This window comes from Ascidia mentula, chromosome 4 (genome assembly GCF_947561715.1).
Source record: "Ascidia mentula chromosome 4, kaAscMent1.1, whole genome shotgun sequence".
Classification (NCBI taxonomy): Eukaryota; Metazoa; Chordata; class Ascidiacea; order Phlebobranchia; family Ascidiidae; genus Ascidia; species Ascidia mentula.
This window is the reverse complement of record NC_138569.1, coordinates 4,628,479-4,650,037: the sequence shown is the minus strand read 5'-3', so window position 1 is coordinate 4,650,037 and position 21,559 is coordinate 4,628,479. Positions and strand designations below refer to the sequence as shown.

General features: G+C 43.5%; 1 protein-coding gene across 4 annotated transcripts in view; it reads left to right on the top strand.

Annotated features, from left to right (window-relative positions):
* The window catches only part of LOC145897508 (ADAMTS-like protein 1), a 60,062-nt gene that overhangs the window by 12,758 nt on the left and 25,745 nt on the right, over positions 1-21,559 (top strand). For 3 of the 4 annotated variants that reach the window (XM_082985830.1, XM_082985831.1, XM_082985828.1), the window contains exons 6-17: positions 367-493; positions 754-828; positions 1,048-1,217; positions 1,519-1,633; positions 1,791-1,929; positions 2,022-2,075; positions 2,406-2,619; positions 2,872-3,016; positions 3,462-3,573; positions 3,851-4,004; positions 4,511-4,697; positions 5,173-5,326. In XM_082985830.1, the coding sequence (XP_082841956.1) occupies positions 367-493; positions 754-828; positions 1,048-1,217; positions 1,519-1,633; positions 1,791-1,929; positions 2,022-2,075; positions 2,406-2,619; positions 2,872-3,016; positions 3,462-3,573; positions 3,851-4,004; positions 4,511-4,697; positions 5,173-5,326 (1,646 nt within the window). Of the gene's footprint in view, positions 1-366; positions 494-753; positions 829-1,047; positions 1,218-1,518; positions 1,634-1,790; positions 1,934-2,021; positions 2,076-2,405; positions 2,620-2,871; positions 3,017-3,461; positions 3,574-3,850; positions 4,005-4,510; positions 4,698-5,172; positions 5,327-21,559 lie in introns of all 4 variants that reach the window. The other variant, XM_082985829.1, reaches the window with a different exon arrangement.

The following is a 21,559-nucleotide window of genomic DNA, read 5'->3' as shown; positions in this document are numbered from 1 at the left end:
ATTTGCCCTAGAAACCAAGTTGAGTCACTAATTAATCAAGACTCGAGCACACGGGTTCAGAAATATTTGCCCCGAGTGTTGGCTGGAGACAACTACGGACGTCATTCATTCATGTGTGTTCACTGATGACGTTGGCCAGTAATAAAAATATTTAAAGATCACGAGTGTACCAAGGGAGATCAAGTTTCTATTGATCCTAAAGAGTTAAAGACTGTTTTAATTGGTCTTTTAACGCTTTCGTTGTTTTGCAGTATCGTAGTATCACAGACGGATATATTACTTGTTACAAAACCCTTTTCAAATGAAAATGGCTGGTGTTATGCAGTGTATTTTGACTTAAAAAACAAATTTCTTGCTTCTGTGCAGGAGGTCGGATGCGATGGTGAACTGGAAAGCAGTTCCAAGTTCGATGTTTGTGGAAAGTGCAGAGGAGATGGAAGCACGTGTCGACTCGTTACTGGCCTCTACCGGCCAAACCCACGCAAGCACCATGGTAATGTTTGCAGAACTGTGTCGATAATATGGGTGTTTACATTCCCAAATTATTTGATTTAAAAGTAGATTTAAAAGGTCGTTGTTGGGGTCAGTGAAGTACTTTTAAACACATGTTTTAATTGAATTTATCTAATAAATAAAAGCATTGACTTATTCGAAACGCCCAAGTACTAAACATAGCACACAAAACAAAACTGCCGATAGTTTACTATTTTAAAGGGATGTTGGGACTTTACTCCGCGTTTTTACAATTTCAAGGTGCTGAAGAAGTTATCACGATACCACAAAACAGCCGACACGTCACCATATCAGAAAGAGGAACTGGACACGCAGGTAAACTTTTATAGTTGGGTCACAAAGTATGCAACTGTTTGGTGCTGGTGTTAGGCTTTCTACGAGACAATAATTTTCCAACTTTTCCTTCGGCTTCGACAACTTCTATCTTACGATGTTGGAAGAAACAATGTTGATCAGCTTGCGAATCGTTTATTTCCATCCACTTTGCCTTGTACAGAATGTTGATGGTTACCCTACTTACTTTGATAAATGCAGGACTCAAAATCGACGGTCAGGAATCAGATTTTCTCGTTCCTGGCAAAGTGCTCAACGCAAGTTGGAACGTGTTTAAAACGTCTGGCCTGGTTGTACAACGAGGATCACTGTCCTATGGCAAAGAGTACTTTGACGTACCCGGCCCAGTCCCAAGGGATCTAAAGATAATGGTAGTTGTTTTTGATTTTTATAATTTCTTCTGACAACAAACAATTTCCTGAGTTAAAGCGAATAGACTTTTAAGACATTTATTGGCATGACCTTATACTTTCACATCATCTGAGGCAACAATTCCATCAACTAACAAATATTCCATAAAACTAACAAATATTCCATCAGTACGATTAGCCAGTGAATAAACATGCATGGCCCAAGGAGTTGGCGAAATTGCTTTTACGTGTAAAGAATTTGCGCAAAGACGCTGCTTTCGGAAGGCACCGGACTTTTAGCTCTTGCGTTTTTTCCACGCAGGCATTATATGATGAAAATGAGTGGAAATATATTCGATACGAGTTTTACCGACCTCTGCAGTACGTGTGGAAGCACGACGCAGCGAGAAGTCATTGCACAGTTACTTGCGGCAAGGGTGAGTGATAATGCATTAGTCATTTGAATTGGTGTTTAATTTGCCGTGCAAACTCGAATAGAATGAGTTGCTTTTTTACAATGATAATAGAAATAGAATGCCAAAAAAAGCACATAAAATATACTCCCACTAATAATCATACTTGTATATTGCGAAGGCGTGCAGTTTATTCGACCAGTCTGCGTCAATATCTTCAGCGGGGAATTAAGTGACAACAAGCATTGCAAGAGGGAAGGCCTCGTTGCTCCGGCTCCCCGTGTTATTCGATGCAACATAGAGGACTGTCCTTTAGTAAGGTTTGTGACAATGTTCTTTGAAGCGTTTTATTCGCATATTGTGAGTCAACTGGACGTATCAAGGTTCTCACACGCAATTTGTGTTTTCGCAGATTGGTGACAAAGCGGCCTCCGCGTGAATATGAACACAGTGGATTCAGATTGAGGTACTTTTCTCTGGTTTTATACAGTGGCCATGTAGTAAGGCATAATACATATTATCCAAAACGCAGTTTTATCATCTGTAGAATAAATAGTAAAAGTAACTTCGCACTTGTAACCGAAACGATATGTTGTTAACGTTGCGTTTTGGGAAAGTTGGTATATAGTATTGGAGTGTCACGGAATAATGTAATGCAATGTTAATATTCAATCTGTTGAAAATTTTGGTCGATTACCCAGTAAAATATAACACCGTAAAACTAATTTTTGTTAACAAAGTGCGCTCACGTCAAAATGTAAATCATTTACTCAATTTAATTGACCGCTTCTACAAGGTGGCTTGAGGATCCATGGACCATTTGTTCCAAATCCTGTGCGGAAGGGATTCAGACGCGCACTTTATCCTGCGCGTTGGAGACATACACAGGAGCGGTCCACCTGACAGTAGATCAAAATGCCTGCCTTGCAGAGAGAATAAAGAAACCAGAAAGCAGGCGAAAGTGTAATGAACATCCTTGTCCAAGGTGGACAGCAATGCCCTGGTCTTCGGTGAGTTACTTTATCACATTCCTCATTCGTATTTTCTGTTGATATGATCACAAAAACTGTATATGTATCTTTATTTCTTTTGGTCTATTGTTTGTGGCGTACATCTGACGTTTTCCAGTATTGATTTTTGTCAGACAGTACAATGGTGTCAAATTGATTTTGCATTGACTTTTGAGAACGATACCAATCAAATGCGCAAGTTTAATAAACTGCAGGAATTAGCGCCATCTAATGGATACTTATTTATTCTAGTGTAACGTACCTTGTGGCCACGGCCGGCAGTACAGAGTCGTCCAGTGTCAAACCCACAATGGTCGAGCCGGGTTTGGTTGTTCGCAAAACACGAAGCCCATCCGATGGAAAAGTTGCTCTGCTGGGCGGGATTGCACCACGAGAGGTCAGTGTTAACCTTATCGCTACAATTATTTGTCGTCATCTGAATATTATTGGTGTTAAATTGCCCTTCACAATCAATTTGACGGATTATTCCCTTTTGCCTGACATAATAATAGTTGTGTAAGCTGCAGAAAGATGGCCACTGTTTCGACATAAAATGTCTCATCAGTGCAGCTGGTGTGACTTTTAGACGACTTTCCTGACCAAATGGCCAAGCAAAGACTTACACTTTGTGGTGACTATACAATAACCGTCATCCGCTGGGCACCAAACTAGGTGTAACCTTACGGAGAAAAGAACGTGGAAACACTATGACCAAGAAAAGCTCAACCAATAGTGCCGTCAGGCCCCGTGTCACAATAATCAGTTGTTTTCGTTTTCTATGTCTTTTATCCATCTGTCTGCAGCTCACAGAAATCATATTATCCACTTTGTTTTCTTCTCAGTGCAACCAAAGATCGTACTTGTGAAGCCCGTGGAGGAAATAAGAAAACCTGTCTTGAGACAAGCCCCAGCTCATCGAGTGGTTGAAGTGAGCTCCATCTCCATTCGACCAAGGTGAAATTGCCTACCGATTCCAGAACTTATTTCATTGGTGTTATTAACGTATAATACGGCGTTTTGTTATTTGCAATGAAACGCACCAGTAAAGCAGGCTGTTATTATGACTCAAGCCAGAAATATTTTGCAACGATCCAAGTTGTTTTATTCAATGCAAGCCGGATGCTGATTTAGCTTATGTTATCCATACACTTCCAGTATAAAAACAATTCAGTTTAATATGAACACAAATGTACTACTTGATGGGACTACAAATACCTCTTTGAAAACGCAGTTGGTTCAGCCACAGTTGGGGCGATTGCTCGACCACTTGCGGTGCTGGCGTGACGTCACGTCTTGTCCAGTGTATGGTGTTCCTCCGCTTCAGCGGCGTTACCGAGGTTGTTTCAGACAGCGAATGCCAAGAGGAGAAACCCATCAGCGAGCAGGTAAATATATCGTCTGTGCTAGTTTTTGATGATATGCTTTAGTTGTTTATACGTTGACAGACCAGTGGAAAACTAAAAATTATTCCTGCCGCTTAGGATGTTAATGCCCAACACTAGTTCCAATTACCACGTAACTGTTATATCAGAAATTCACAATAATGTTACACTTTTTGTGTACCAAAAGTAGTAGCGCCATTTTTGTAAATTTTGACTGATTGCAGAAACAAAATTTAAAACCCATAGAAACAGCAACATCGAAACGTTAATAACTGAGACTTAGTAAAGCTTGTAAGGATATTAACAAATAACTCACTTGTTCATGCTAATTGACTTGCCAGAAGCAATTTAGTTTTTGCGTTCCCAGTGCGCGACATATTTCCTCTTTAATAAAGGAATAATCAGATAAATACCGATAGTATTCCTATATCGGCAAACGGTACGAGTTACACAGCCCCCATGTGCCACCACCCAACAACACCAAGTAAACTACCGGCCATTATTTTCAGCCATGTTCTATGGGTGCTTGTGAGGAACCACAGCCTGAAGTAGTCCTCGACAGTACCTACTACGATCCTGATTATGCGAATTACCCCGAGAATGACGTCATCGAACCTTTGCAGATCGAGTATAACCCGGGGGATTTCGAGTGGAGATATACTGATGACAGGCTATGCCCGGTGTCGTGTGGCAACGGTAAGAAATAGGATTTTTGTTTTCTCGTTTGGTTTAGTTGGACATTTTTCTTTTTTTCCTTATTTTGGCAAAAAAAGGTTTTTTTTCAATCGAATCTCGAATCTCGATCGAATCCCGAACAGTAAAACAACTGGCAATGGCACAAAATACGTTTAGATGTAAAGTATGCATTGTTTTTATTGCTTTCGTAACTTTTTTGCGTTAGATTCTTGACTCTTTCCTTTCTGTTTTTCCTTTTTGGCAGTTTTGGTTAATGGAGAAACTGATGATGCCGTTTTAGGCGAAATATTATTTTCTGTTAATAAATCCATCTGAGCTGTCTAAAGATCGCTTTGTTGGGATTTTAATATATGATTGTTTTTATCCATTGATAATTAAATAACCTAGAGTTTTCAAACCGCGTTTGGTTTTAACTTGAGAAAAAAATGACATTTTTGTGTTTTTCTTTCACTTGATGGTTACTTACTGTTGATAGGAACCATAATTTCCACACAACGATGCTTCCATATCACCAACAACACTTTGGTAGCGAGAGAGTTATGTGACGGAAGTCAACGGACACCGGATCTGTCACGCCCCTGCAACACCCAACCCTGCTCAGTTGCGCCATACAGCGGAAACGGAACGAGGTTAGTAAATAATTTCTACCGGTAAATGATTGAACTTGAACTTGGAGCTGTGTTTTATCCTGAATGTAAATGTTTAGGCCTGGTCTTTATTGTGGGTAAGGTTCGCAGCTGTTAGGTAATACAGGGAGAGCGTATGAACGAAAAAAGAGGTTTATTATTACGTATATAAATAATGGTTTCTCTATTAGGTGTATTAAGTTTTGTATGAATCATTATGACCATACCAAAGTTAACAAAGTTGCAGTAAAGACAATGACTTACACCTGTAAGTGTATGCAGAGCTGTTTAGGAACCTTGTCAAAGTATTTGCATTTATTGTCAAACATATTTCATCACCGAGTAGCACATTTTCATTTCTTTCTCCTAAGGCTTCATTTATCTTTATACTATTACTCACTTACGTTCAGTCTGTTACCGCAATGCCCTGGTGTTTGCTTAGCTTCTAACCGTCCCATTAGGGCCACTACACACATTACCAGGGCGTACCCGTTATCGGGATAATCCCATTGGTCGGATCGCTCATCCATCATCCAATCAACGAAAGCTCAAACCTGTTCAAATCTTTCGCGCGTGTCGGCGGGTTTAAGCTTCTGCTAAGCGACCGCTGCCAGTGTTTTCGAATTCAACACCGCACAAAACGTTGTTGGCGGTTTTGCTTACTGGCAATGGTGGGAAAGGGACTTATGAGAAACTTTCGACAGGCCAATTTTCAGTGCACCAACCAGGCAGATATTTTTACAGACGCGCCACGTTTTTGGTCTCATTTCCTGCTTTCCAAACATGGCCGCGTTCTGACGTCGGCATTTTTGCGGCCACGCCACCTGATGTAAAGGTTTCTTGGCGGTAAAGGATGATGGCCCAACCTAATATGTTACTTGTTCGGTTTTTGGTAAATTGTTTTTGGCAGCTTACTGTGATTTTTGATCTTCATAAAAAAACATTAATTCCATGCACAAATTATTCTTGGTATCGCGTTGAAAATGTAGCCGTGTTAATATTTTATTCGTCATTGATTAACCTAAGGCTACTCTTTGCACTATAAGATTGTTACAATTTTTGCGACCAAAACCGCAAAAAAGAAAGTGAGTGTTCGTAGGTTATGGAAGTTATCATTGGAGGTTTGTAGGATAATATTAAAAGTTTACTTCTTACTTCAGACAGATGCCATGTTTTTGCTATTTGAAAATAAAACTTCAAAGCATTATTGGTGTTTACAAGTCTGGATATTTATTTTGTTTTCGTTGCTGTGCACCCCAAAGTACAGCTGACGCAACCAATCACCAATCTCCCCTCTCTCTTATCGTTTTCATCAAAGTCAGCTTTCTCCCGGGCGGGTGAATGCGATCAGCGCTTGACAAACTCAGCGAGACGGATGGAGAAAGGTCGAGAGGTTTATAATTCCCCACGAAGGTGCTCGATTACGCTCGGGCGCGCGTTGTCCATGTTTGCTAGCGCAATGTTCAAGGGATTTGAACCCAATGCGGGGCCTTTTACGGTGACGCCCTCCCGTCTATTCCGTTCATGCGCGCTGTTTCTTTCACGAAATTTTCCGAGCCGTTGGAAGTAGAGACTTCTTGTAGCTTGTTTGGTATTTTTCTGTGTACTTGTGACGCTGATCGATGCGAAGCAAAAATTTGACGATAAATTGGGATGCATTAGCACATCGTGCGTTGACGTTTTAACGAAAACCCTGGACAGGTTGACGTGGTAATTCCACATCCCACGAGGTTTTATGAACAACGCTGAAATTTGATTACTTGTTTGCGCCTGTCAAATTTTTGTATATGGCTTGATTCAATTATACACACCACACTTTAATGTATTGGAGGTTGGAGGAGGTATTTAAATTACCCCCATTAAGGTCTCCATTTGTTTCCCATGCTTTGAAGGTGACGTTGGTAGACCAGGATTGGACCCTTGAAGGTTCCTTAAGGTGTTTCAAAACACCTCATCCCTTACGAATTTGTATGAATGTTTGTGTGTGTCCTTAATTTAATACAAAAACATAGCCAAAGAGTGTAGCCTGGAAAATTTTGCAGTGATCTTATTCCTCAAATAATCGACCCTTAAACCAAACCTTTATCTGCGAAATTTCGCAACGCCCGGTAGCCAAACTGGCCATTGTCCAGCTGTGGGAAATACAAAGGATTGCTCTCCTGGTGCACGTCCTGGTGTTTGCGAATCAACAGACTTGTTTACTTTCCTTTGGCTGCTGAATGAGTGTCACGGTGGTGGCAGCAAGAAACCGCAAATAATTTCTCCCTGTGGGCGATTTTTACGCTTCCGGGTGTAAGGCTTGCTGCTGTGAGTTTTTGAACCTTGGTATGGCGATAGAAGCAACATTCGACGTTTTTGTGTCAACCAATAAAAAAGAACTGCTTTCATAACACGTCAGAAAGTGTATTCATTGGTGTTTGTGCGTTCTCTTTGCGCTTCTTCCTATTAGTTGCCATGGTCAGGTAAAAATCAAGAAACCAATGATCTTTTTACAAAACAATGATAAAAACACAAGTTCACTCATAACCTGACTTTCCTGTGATGAAAAGCCACTTCTAAAATTGCTGAGTTTGTTTTTCTCAGAAGAGCCTTTGACAACGTAAATAAATCTTTGCTGCATCATAGGCTGACGGCCAACTATGCATGGCATCATAATATGTTTCTGTAACGCTTGAACGGCAAAGAATCGTAGGAGAAAATTGTTGTTTTTGTTCCAGTTCCATAGGGTTCCAAGCGCCCGATGTTTAGATTAACGAGCGTTCAGCGCGCCACTAATCGCGATCGCTCATTCGTGGCGTCACACAAAGGGGTGGCGACGGAAGGCGGCTGTCAACAAACCGGCACCTCGGCCCCGGCGGGATGGGGTGAAGGAGGGGGGCGGGTCGATTCCATGTTGTTTACCTTCCACTTGAACTAGGCCTTAAACACTAAGACGTGGTGGAAGTGCCAGCTTACTAATACAAGGCAGTCTGTTGTTTGCAGACTAAGCTTTGAATTCAACAAATATGTTTATTTTCCTCTGAGTTCAAAGCAGGAGGTAATGTCCATCTTTAGAGCTTAATGGAAAGGCAATTTAGGTCTTAAATTGTAGGCCTTTCCGCGTTGTTAAAGATTTATATAAACGTTTTTACAATGTGATGTAAATGCAGGATTAGGATTTCTTTAGGGTTATGTCGTCATGATCAAAAACGAAACGCAGAAAAAGGGTGCCTTTACGTGGGGTTTGATGTCCAACTTTTTATCCCCTATCGGTAAAAGGCTCCATTGCTCATCTTCACAAATCCTGGAGATAATCTTTCACCAAATGACCGAGCCCTTCCAGCGGGAAGAGGGATCATCTCTTCAGTAGGCATACGGGCGGGCGTTTAGTCACATCTACATCGCTCACTAGTGACTCGGAAACATGGACTGAGTACATTTCGCCGCGTTGGTGGTCACTGGTCAGTGTCCATTTTCCCTGGACCCTCCACACTTGTCCCATATCAGCGTGTTATTTTAGCCGTGTTCCGAACAAAGAAGGCGTTGTTGTGCTTTAGTTCCGCCCGACCCCGACGGCCCGGCCATCGCTCCCAAAGCTTTTGTTGCAAGATGATCGGTCAGCTCCCAATTGTAGAAATGGCGTCCGATCGCGCGTGCTTCGCATGTTTGGCATGGGTGTTCTTTATGACGTATGCGTGACGTTGTTTCTCTAAAACTGTAGGTTTGTAGTTAGAGGAATGAAAAGTGGACGCCCGATTTTCGCCACAAGTCACGTGCTTCTACGTTAAGGAATGTGCAGAGAAGGAAGAAAAGAATGGGATAACACGAGAGTAAAAAAAGATGCTAAACGTGTTTGCAGTATCCAAAGGAATAGTCACCGCAAAATACTTTAGTTCGACCCTATTTTTCGGGTGTAAAGCGACTTTTTTAACACCTGCAAAACACAACCCCCCGAGCAGGCAATGCGGGTTCCATAAATGCGCAACATTACACGGCTTAACTCGCGCGCCACGCCTACGAAGCCGATAGAATCGCTTGCGAAACAGACGGGCCCTCACTGTGTTATTTAGGCCCGTAGCAATAACGTTGACCACAATAGCAGGCTAAACAGTAATCCCGACCCAACAATAACATGTTTCAACAACGCTCAGGGGCTTTCAGGGCAACTTTGAAAAGCCGATGTCGGTCAAAGATTCTTGTAGTGGGAAATGTAAATATCTTCGCGGCTTTCTGAAAGCTTTTGCAGTATTGCGCGCCCCGCGTCGCACAGTTTATTTAGTGCTCTATCCCTTTCCTATTAGCGCCGATCCTGTTGGTTTAATAAATGACAAGTTTGGGCCTTGTGCGCATATTTCCTTCCAGACTGTGTGCCCGCTTCCGCTTAGCTCGCCAAAAAAGCCAAAAAGTTTCCGGAATGATTTTAAGAGTGCGAGGCAACACCCAGAGCGTTTGTCCCCAGTTTTTCCGAAAAGTCTTATCTCACACCGCGGAGTAGTTCAAAAATCATCGCCCAGACTATATTGGGTTTGCTTACGGGTTGAAGCAAACACCGTATTGGCACTGTGCCCGTGCCTAATTTGCTTGCACACTAACGGGGTCGCAGCCGCGGTGGCCTGGGCCGTCGCCCCCGCTATCGTATACGTGCGCCCGGTGCAAATTAAAAGATGCGTTTCGCGTCTGCGCACCCTTTGAAGTCGGGCTTAGAAAACAAGAAACCGCCCAGAATCGTACGATCCCTCGCCCCAATTTGTGGATCTTAGTACTGTCGTTTGCCCGATCTCTGTGGGCCATTTACGGTGTCCAATTACCGGGTTTTAGCGACGATTTGGCGACGGGTCAATCTCCCTCCGAGCTTGAAGAGTTTAGGTCTCCACGCCCTCGCACCCAATGAGCTGTTGTTGTCGCGCGCTTCTTTAGCGAGGAAGTGTTTTGTCTGGCTGCCTACCGGAATGCCTACAGGGCCCGGGTGACCGGAGGTCGAGTTCTCCAACCCCGTGCTCTCTGTGAGGGAAAGTGCTTTGTGATTTCTCAGGGCCCGGTTCTGTACACTTGAGCTTCCTATATGTACCTTGCGTAGTTGTTCAGAGCGCGAGCCAAAATGGTTCCGTGAGAGTTTTGCAGCTTGTCGAAGCACCGGTGACCTTTGATGGGAGTAATTTTTAGTGCATTACAGTCGGATGATTTCTTCTTATTGGTACTCTGCCTATGTAGGTTTTGGCCACAGCAGTCATAAAGCGTGTTTGTCTGTGATAAGTACATTGCACAAAATACAGAAGTGAAGCATAGTATTTTTAAAGTGTATGCCAATAGAAAGGAAGTAGTGATTCAATTTTACATGAGGATTACAGATTAGACTGTTGAAAGGCATTGGTGTAAATAGCTCAGGCCGAGGGAAGATATCAGTTGTTGATTCATTCTTTGGCGTCTGGACGGATTAGGGTCGGAGCTCAGACTGGTTTAGTGTTTCCAACATTCTGCTTGTTCCAAAAGGTTATCGGTTAAAAACATCAGTCCGCTCCCATCTGAATATAGACTTGACAAGTAAGTCAATACATAGGTGTGGGACAAGAAAGAAGTTGTTGTGCTTCCCCCTGTAGCAAAACAAACAAACGCAGCCTGTGCCACCAGCCACACTTGGAAATGTCAACTGCCAAATGTCGTCGCAATCAATCCTGTGGCATAATATAACCTCGTTGGCGGTGAGCGGTTTAGGACAAATACTAGTATATCGAGCTGCTACGAGGGGACTTTGCCTCACAAATTGACTTAAGCGCAATTGAGCCAACACGCGTTGCGTTGCTCACCTTTAGATAAGCACGTACGCCTGCTTGCATTAACAGCGCGGGTTGAACTGTCAGTAATAGGCCTCTGATGTATAAAGCGGACTGCGTACAGTGTCCGACTAGTTACGCCATCAGACCGTTTTCTGCGGCAGACGCCAACGCGAATGTTTGGTGATTACCTGCACTCGGTTTGCTTTGATGTCTCCCCCCAGTCAAACTGCCCCCGTGACGTCATGTATTTAGGTATGGGGCCGTTGGGGGCGCATGGGAGCCGTATGGGCAGTTAGGGCGGCGTTAGCCAGGCGTGCAAAACCTCAGCTGATTAAAGAGCTTAGGGGCAGGGGCTCTGTGTCAGACGGCGGTTTATGTCTTCCTCGAGCGGTGCCCGTAAGTATTCTCGGGCGCTCAACGCTGACGGTTCGAGTGTTTGCGCTACAGAGACCCCGCACAGATACGAGCCGTTCGTCTTGGGACGGGCCGTGTTTGCTGTGGCGGTGCCGGCGGTTTGGGTTGGTCAGTGTAAGTGTGTGTTTGTACCACAGGTGCTGGCAACGTAAAAACAAAAGTCTTGATGATTTCACGCTTTAAGAAGCTGTAAATTGTAGCAGAGCTTGTAAAGTATTTAGGAGGGTGACGTATGAGAGGAACCAGTAGTAACGCAGCCTTAGCGGTAAGTCACACTCAAGTGCTACTCACCAAGGGCAAGAATATATTCAAAGCGTTGATGAACGAAGGTATTGCACGATCAAAATGTTCAGTAGGGCATGTATTAACAGTGCCATTTTAGTAAATTGCTTTTGCACGTTGTCTGCATGTCCTAATGCAAAGCAAATTATTTGTCAAGGTATAGGCGAAAGCTTCTTAAAAATTACCGAAACAACAAAGGCAGAATAAACCACAGAATAAACCGCATAATATTCAAAACACGGGCTGATGACTCCTCCTTCGTCACACAACCAATTACGTGTATTTGGTTACATGTGACTGGGCGGGGGTACAATGCTTTCGCCTTGTAAAGACGGCGCTTAGGCTTAGACTTTCCGCCCCGTTTGCGCCACGCTATGCCGCGCACAAGGTGGCTTTGTTGTCGACCTTAACATCCAGGGGTCGCTGTTATGGTTTCTCATGGTGCCATAGAGTATCCGTCGGCCTGCACAACGCTACCGCCAAAGTCACGTTGTGATTTGGGGCCTCGCGTTGGAACCAACTGATGTGCTGCCAAACCGGGCTCGGCGGAGCCCCTGGCTGCTTTGGCCGCCGGATCCCCGATTCCAATTATCGGCCGAAACACTTGGTAAGGGTAGTTAAGAGCTCAAGTATGTTGGAAATGTGTTTTATTGCAGCCTTCACCTGTTAAGTCCGCTAAAAGCCAAGCGCCATGGTTATGGCCCGATTTTACACAATATATAAGTAAATACTTTGTTCACCCGAACTTAGTTACTAAAATTAGGTTCAATTCCTACTCCTTAAAAAATTGCAAACATAGCATTTAAAAACCAAAATTTTCAATGTTTGGGAGTACTGTTCTGCGTTACATTCCTTCACACATTTTCAACGTTTTATTAGTCTTACTCGCTCTGTAAGCGTGATACGAATTTAATAGATGCCAAGGGCACATTTAGCCCTTCAATAGCATTTTTCAGCCACTAAAGAGCGCCAGGGTGACTGAAGCCGTCACTTGATTGACTTGGAACCTTTTAAATTTTGTTTGTTCGGTCTAACTGGCATTTTCGTACCAAGCAACGCACGAATGTGTATCTAATTACGCCGAGCGCTAATAGGGTACTTTATTGATCTGGTGCCTGAAGAGCCCGAGGCCGCAGGAAAATTGAACGTCCGTTGTTACCAAAGTTGAGGAAATTAACATTTTGGGTAAAGATGGTGAGGGCACTTTATCCCCTCTAAGACACTGAGGGTTTTTCGTTGTGCCAGTTGTTTACGTAAGGATTCGTCTTGTCGGGGTTGGACTCGACCAGCACGAGTCGGCCTTCAGGAATCTCTGACCTAATGCAGGGATTCAACTGCAGCTTACCCGGGGCCAGTGGACAGTCACCATCGAAATAGTGAAGAATTACTTCAGGGGCGCAGTAATGATTCATGCAACGACATGATTGACAGAATCGCCTCACTGCGCAGGTCCTTACTTGGCGATCACAGCTATCGTATCAAGATCATGAGGATTACAAATAACCCCATTATTTGAGGGGCGTTTTGTACATTGTCGGTAAACCGTAATGTGATATACTATCCAACCTTTTTTCTTGGACTAACTTGAAGCAGTTTTACGAGCCGGCATTGAATCAAGTGGTGTCCGAAAACAAATTTGGATCTTATTATCCTTACATAAGTGATATACTTTAAGAAAATTTCTTTGAAAGGAATCCTAAACACTTGTTGACCACACGAGTCGCAGTATTCCAAGCATTCTCTTGCTCAATGTTGCTTTTTCGTTTGCCCAGGTTTTGGTTGCACTGTTTAGTTGTTGTAAAATTGACACTTTACCCAAGCATGAAGGCTCTGCCCGGCAACGCATTGCTTTGGATTACCTTGATCTGTATCTCCGTGTACGCGAGAGAGGAACGTAAACCCACCAAAAGGTCAGGCGTGCTAATCAAGTCGTTTGGGGGCACCAGTGAGCAATTCGAGTACTTTCAAGGGCCGCCGGATATTTTACAGTAAGTGGAAATACTTTTTACCATTTTGTACCTTCTCGCGCCTGCGTTGGAGCCGAGTCTGGTTGAGAACTGATTTTGGAGTTTTCTGCGGAGGTTTTCTACCTTTTTTTTCCTTGAAAAATAAGCTTTAAATCTGTCCTCTGCTTCCATAAACTGACAAATTTTAACCGCTAATACCGGGCTAGTTCTGTCGTGGTATCGCGTCTGTCGTCGTTGTTGTGTTATTTACCAGTCTTGGGAGTAGACTTTGTTTCTCCGAAGAATCAAATCGTTTATTTTATATTTACAGTCAGCAAGAGTGTATTTTTGTCATTGGATAACCTCACATTAACGCCTGTGGGGTTTTTGAAAATTAGACTAAAGTACGAATAAAACGTCTCAATTTGGCAACTTTAAAAGCTGCTAAAATACCGCTGCCACAACGGGGCAGAACGGTCGTAATGCCTAAATCACCTACCCCGGGTGAAAGAGCAATGGAATGTACCCGTTTCGGACATTTAAGGACGCTGTAAAGAGGTAATAAAAAGTTTCCATAAATATTATAAGCCTTCAAGCGTCAAGTATCGTAAAGCCACCGTGAGCCAATCAAGTTCTCCAATTTCTAAACGCAGTATTTCGGCTTGCGCCGAGACGGGTCCAATAGCGTGTGGCCCATTGTGACTGCGGATCGTTGCACGCAGCCAGAAGGTGGGGTGTCGCTGAAACATGTAATTTTCTACGCGCCGGTGGCATATTTTGGCCGCTCGTTTCGCTCTGTTGTCAGAGTAATGGAATTGTTTTCATTTAAAAATCGTCGAGCCTTATTACTTTGCGATTTATTAAAGTTTCCGTGTCGCAGTTTCAATTGCTTTTGTTGGAGGGAAGCGGGCCGTTCCGGAATAAAGCTTAGTCCTTGTTAAATTTCCTGTGCGCTTTTGAAGATCCACGCACTGTGCTCGAACACGGGCAGCAAATTATTTTCTGTGGGTCCTGCGATCATTTCTTCGTAGTTTCTTTACCAAATGTTACTTAAAGCGCCTTGTATGTGTAAACAAAAAGAAATGTAAACAACAAACGAAACAAACATATCTGACTTGGAGTCGTAAAAGCATTGAACACGAGTTTCTAATGTAGACACTTTGTTTAAACAATTGGCGCTGTCAAGACTATTGCTTACATATATATAAGACTCTTCTCGTATCTAAGTTAGCACGTAGACCCACTCTACGTCGTTTAGCGTTGTTTTAAAATTCTTCAACAAACGTCGAGAGAAGCAACATCGTTCGGCCGAACGTCGACTAATAGATTCCGAAATTCTTAAGGTCGAAAGTTCGCGACTCCGAAGGGTCACGTGTCAACGTTTACAAGCGCCACCGTTGTTAAGTAATTGGACTAAAGACTTTCGACGAGTTAAAGCTCAGAGATCAGAAGGCAAAACGACGTCAATTAAATACACAAGGCGGTCTGTGTTGTTGATGGCAGTATTTGATTACGTTCAAAGATACGTATGGTAAAAACGTCTACAGTCAAATACCTAGGGCGGATTGATGACAGACGAGCGCTATGTCCCCCTTTGCCATTGGCATTAGGCGGGTTTTAAGGCCCACTTAACATTTGGCTTTGGGTTTCTCGGCCAATGAGGTCTTTATGGGTTAAAAAAACACACAGGCGCCTTCTTTCATCAGATGAAACCAACGAATGTTATCCCATTTTGTAACAAGGCGCAAACTTGTGACACACACAATAGAGGAGTAATTGTTTCGAATCTTTTCTTCATCTTTTCCAAAACACATTCCGGATCGTACATCTAGTGTTTTACTTAATCTTTAATAAACTGGAGTGATTTTGAAAAAAAAATACTTACATGTAGTACCCTGGTGCGTAAACCTTATTTTCAGGCAGTGGTAAACTCGCAATTTAGTAGTGTCCGAAAGCTACAGGAAAAGTTATACTGTATTTAGACGCCATGTTGCATTATTGGAGAAACCTGCAGTTTTTTTTACACCTTTGGCCTATTGAACTTGTGGGTTTGACGGCAAACGCCAATTGCAGACGCCGTAAAATTGCGGTTTTTACGATTTATCGGCGCTTTATCAACTCGTGAAGTCGAAAGCAATCTTGATCCTCGAGTCAACACAGAGCACAAAGCTCCCGTTCGTGATGTTTTTTCTGTCCTTGTTCCGGGTTTCCGTCTCTTAAGCCCTTGTCTCTGGCGCGTGCTCCCTCCATTTTCGCTGTTCCGATGTCAGCAGCGATTGAGATCCCAGCACCACGGTTTTAAATTTAAGTTTGTCTCCACCCATTTGCCCGTGCTGTTTTCGTTGCTTCTCGCGCTGTTGTGGCGACACCATTTGTCGCCAACACAACCGGCCGCAATTCGAACCCCGTTCACCTACTTTGTTGACTTTTAGGGGTGTTTTAGGCAACGCTTAGGCCTTGGTCGTTTTTTTAAGCCACGATGCGCTCTGAAGAAATTTTATCGGGCCGTTTTGTTTGGAGGTCAATGAAATGCGATTAAAATGCGAAATTTACTCGGTAGCAACGTATTTGAGAGTTTTGTAATATTTACGGCGTTTTGATTGTGGCTCCTGCGTTATCCAAGTGTTTTGTTTTTCATACATTTTTTATGCACCCATTATTTTATTAAGGCTCTTAGTTCGAAACTCGACAACTTCTTCCATATTTAACGCTTTCATACGTTGAAATTATTTTCCCAATTTACCATCAATAGAGCCAATAATGTTTTTAGTGAGCTCCATACAGGGCCACGTATCGACCTGATATAGTTTTCATCATTGCAACTTGACTGTAGCTTACAACGATCTTGCCAGCTGAAGCTAAGCAGCTAAATATTTTCCCCAACTTCTGCGATTGACCTTTGTTCAGAACTGATTATTGCACTTGTGATTCATGTTCGTATAAACATCGGGCACGTTTACGCCGCCAAATGCACAAGAAGCCACGACAGTTTTGATAACTGATTGGACCACGCTACTGGTGTTTATCGACGTACCCGGATGAGAGCACTCGTTTTCGAGTACTTCGAGTCAGCCTTTTTTTGATCCTAGACCGAAGTGTAGACTCTGCGCGCCGAAACAGGAAATGTTAGCTTATTTTATTTGTCTGAAACTCGCGGCTTTCAAAACTGTTGATATTGGCACTTAATTAGCTGGCAAAATTACTGAATATAAACTTATAATTTCCTCATAAAAAAATGTATAAAAAACGATAAAAAAATACACCACGGTTGTTTTGCTATCCAGGTCGATAGAAGATAAGTGGACGAACTTGAACGTAGATTTATAGTAAGAAAATTATTTCATAATGAAAATGGTTTAATAACCTACAGTCCGAAACAATAAGGAAGGTGACGTGGGCGCATGTCGTGCGAACCCAAAACGAAACAAACACACCTGCGCGTGCGCGCCGAGTTTGTCCGTTTTAAGAGACACCTGTGCGGTCATTGGAACGTCGTAACCTTGGTCTGAGGTCGGCTTCACGGGGGGTATATTGCCACCCCCCACCTTTGCCGCGCCACCGCTTTCATTTATTGTTTAATTTCGACAGCCTAGCGCCTACGCTTGGGGGTTGAAATCTCATCCACGGCTGGGGAACTGCTGTTTGCTTATGGTCCCACCAGGCTGCGAAAGGCAAACACGATTATACCGTACAATGCATAGATTGGATCCGATCGGGTCCTTAAGCAAGCAGTCGAGCGAAAGCGCAATTAATCGCGCCCGTTTTGTTCGCTCGATGGCAATTGCATTGTGCGGAAGAGGGTATTGTTCACCGTTTTCTTGTAACTCCTTAGGGGGTACAAGTACTGACGTCACAACACCCACGTTTAAACCACATACATCAAGTTGGGGCATTACGTCAATGCCTGTCATCAGTTTCCCTCTAGAGTTTGCCCTCTAAACGCATAAAGCATCAACTTTTTAATCATGACGTTTTACTAATATACACGAAGGACTTGGAAAATCTTAAGATTAAAAAAAAACTAAATGTTTAAAACTCTTTGAAATCTACGCAACTAGTGTTCGTGTTTGGTGTATCTCAGCTAAAAGGCGATACTCGTGGTACAAAAATCCCCATGCATAGCTTGGTTTCTGTCATAAAGAATTGTGTACAAAGCGAACAACACACAAAACGATCATTCGTAATGAACTTGCGCAAACCTGTGTATGCCTACGGAACCCGTGAGTGTTTGTCCCGCCGGCTATCAACGTCACAAACTGAATAAATGCCCCCTGCAACTGGGAAATTTGCGATCCTTTTGCGGGCAAACAGGGAGCGATTCCCCGCGAAGAAAGCTCTGATTTATCGATGTTTGTGTCACACAAATGTCGTGTTGCCGTTTGAACACAAATATCGAAGTTCAAACCATTTGAGGGTGAACGGGAAACGCAAGGCAGGGGGCAAAGTGCTTTTATTGCCGTCTTGACGTCGGTTTGCTTTTCCGGCGGTTTGACTTAGTATTGACTTTTCGACAGCTTGTTCGGCCCAAAGCCGTTAACCGCAATGTGACTCCAAGAGCATTGCAGACCAGGTTTTATGGAGCGATCATAAAAAGAACTGCTGTTTGTTTTTAGCCAATCTGCCACGCGATCTCTATTCCGTGCCGCGCGGCCTTGCAGAATCCGTCATTCCCGCTGCCACAAATTTTCAAGGCACGCGTAATATGCCAGTGCTGTCGAATGTCTTGCCCGTCAATTGGAAACGGATCGCTGTGGCCGACGAGCATGTTAGTCCTGCGACTCTCTAGTACCATCCATCCCAACCTGTCTATGCCTGTTATGGTCTAAAACGCATACTTTGCGTTTTATGTTTGTGCAAGCGTAAACGTTGCTTAAAAATGTCATTGCTAACGCAAACAAAAATAAATTTCGGAGACAAGGTAAGTCTTCTACAAATTAAAGCTGTAACGTTAAATTTTATCTGCAGCCAAACTTGTAGGCTACAAGAAAGTTTGTTCTGGGACCGGATAGCAATTTCACTTGTTACATTATAAATACTTCCTGAAATCAGAACATTTCCAACATCATCGGCAGTTTTTTTTTTATTGTCGGGTCGTTCAAAATATCGTAGACATGCTAATTCCGATTGGGAAAATTTGCAATAAATCACGCAAGACAAGATAAATGGATCGTGCATGACGTCCTCCTCGTGGCGCCTTGAGATCTCTTGAAATCCACGGAAATAGTTGCTCTTCTCTTGAAGTTCGCCACTTGCTTGCGCACACAAAGACTTTGTTGTTAGCGGTTTGTGGAGCACGGTTAACAAATCTTTCACTTAAGATGTAAAATTCCCAGTACTTGGATTGTTCAAGTGATGTCACGCCACCAGACGTTAAAGTTAAGCAATTCTCTTTTCTTTAAACTTGCAACAATGCAGGCTTACCTAGTTGTCCGAAAACCTCAGCTAGTTTAAAAGTTTAAATAAGAATGTCTTTGTAATGGTGCTCCGTGAAACGTGTGACCAACAAATGTAATACTCCCACATGATGTCAACATCCAGTTGAACAGTGACGCGATCGACCTGTCCCACGAGAGTTGCTTTGTCGCGCGGTCTCTACCACGGTATTCTGCGCCGTCGTGGTTATGTTAGGAATCTCCTGGCGTCCCGACCGCAATTTGACATTGGTTTGCCCTGTAGTTTGCCTATTGACCTGATACAGCTTTAATAGACCACACTTGTTTGCCGCCTGTCCCAAGTGATTCATTTGTAACAGTCAGACAGCAAGCAAAAGCGTGGTGGTACGACAGACGGCCCTACGCATTTGTATGCATATCAGATTATTGTAAAGGTACGTAGGGATGCCCGCGACCGGAGAAAGTCCCCGTTTATGACCTTTGGAATGGACAGCATTTGGAATTCGCACTATTTCGGTTATTTCACTTGTTGTTGCCGCTATACGTTGCTCTCAATGGTCTTTAGTTTTCTTGACGGTAATGTATGAATGGAAATATACTATTTATAACTGGATGAAAACGACGTAACATATTTAGAACCGTGTGTGCAAATTTTGTAATCTCATTGACTTTCCTTTGGCAAAACACAAATTTCGTTTCAGTGTTTTGGTAGGGAAGTATGCAAAAACACAGACATTGGGAAAACCACACCCTTGGGACAATTTTGCATTCTCTGTCGAGTGTCGACCATTCTGCAACGTCATACTGGGGTTAGCATACAAGGAACCCTAAAAAAACACCGCTTTTCCTTCCTCCCCAGCAACCAGTTTCCTCCAGAGCAAACTGAAGCCCTTACCATCCACTTAAAATTCAAGTGCTTTCATTGCGTAATCGGAGGTTTGGAACTACGTCACAGTTTTTTCGCAAATACTTGTGCCCAATTGATCGCTGGCGTTCACAGGAAATTTTTACCACAGGTGTTTGTCGTTGGTTGGGAAGAATTACTTGCTTGGATGCAGCTGGATAATTTTTAAGCGATTCTTTGAATAAATACATATACGGAAGAGTTAAAACAGATCACCTTTCCAAATATCGACATTTATTATTCGCACATCAACGTGTTATAAAAAAAGTAAAGTGGAAATTAGGAAACGTAAATGTTCAGTTTCTCGCCTTCCGGGGAATCGTCCAACCCTCATCTCCTCCCGTTATTATCTCCATCATCTCCGTACAGGGTGTTCGCCTGTGACGCCCCAATGAACGACCACTTGCCCCAGGGTCACAGATCGGGTACTCTGAGCATTGAATAAAAACCAAAACCTTGAGTTTGCCCGCGTCACTTCAGCCAAAACCGGGCTCTGATCTCGCGTTTTGTGCTTTGTCCTATAGGCGGCTTGATGTTTTAAGACTGTTTGCCCGTCAATGTCCGAGTCTGCTTTCTTTTGCGATCGGCCGACCCAAGCCGTGTTTGCGAAGCGAGAAAAAGGGCATTTCAGCGCCGCTGGCTTGGGCCGATGAGCCTGGGACCTTATAATAACTGTCGATTGCCGCTAAAGTGCCAAATGTACCGGCGAGCGGTTCAAATGTGCCGTAGGACAAGGCAGGATCTGAACGTGTATACAGGTACACTATTGGCTGAGCTGGAAGCTTTAGCTTTTGTTTCTCTGCCGATGTTTGACAGGAATGATCCCAACAAGTTTTAAATTATAAGGAAGGCCTTTAGTACGTCTATGTATTGGAAGTCTCAAACAACGATAGTGTGTATTGCTTGTGTTTCGTGCGTTAGAGTTGGCAGTGTCAGCCAATTTGGCATCGCTCGGAACCTGCTCGGCGTCCGTGCCGACAGCACGTAGCTGTTTTCCACGTACGAGGTCGCAAAGCGACGGTAGTGTACGAAAGCGACAGAAATCACTCCGCTGGCTTAGCTTGTGCAGGACGCACACTGTTTGACAACAGTTTGGTACCGCAAAGCACTCGCTCTGACAATTCTAGTCCCATTCGCTGTTTGCACAAGTGTCGCAACGTTCTGGGTACGATAACAAATACACACAAGACACGATTCACGGCAACTCTGGTTTGGAATGCCGGCGGCCGCAAGGTGCGCCACCGAGTTCAATTTATATTTCCGTGCGGGGGGTCGCGTCCGTAAACAGAGTGAGGACATTAGGTCCACTTTGCGGCTGTACCGAGGTGTCGGGGTTAAAGCACTTGGCCACTAATGACAGCGTTTTTTAAGCGAGGTTGGTGGCCCTTCACTTGACCGAGGCCCAAAATTTGTAGGATCCAGCTTTGTAATGTTTTACTTTCTTTTTGCCCGCACGTGCGTTTTAGTTTCACAACCGCTCCGCGACAATAAAGTCGGCCCTTTCCTGTACGCGTATACCTGTAGCCCCCCGCTATGCCCCACTT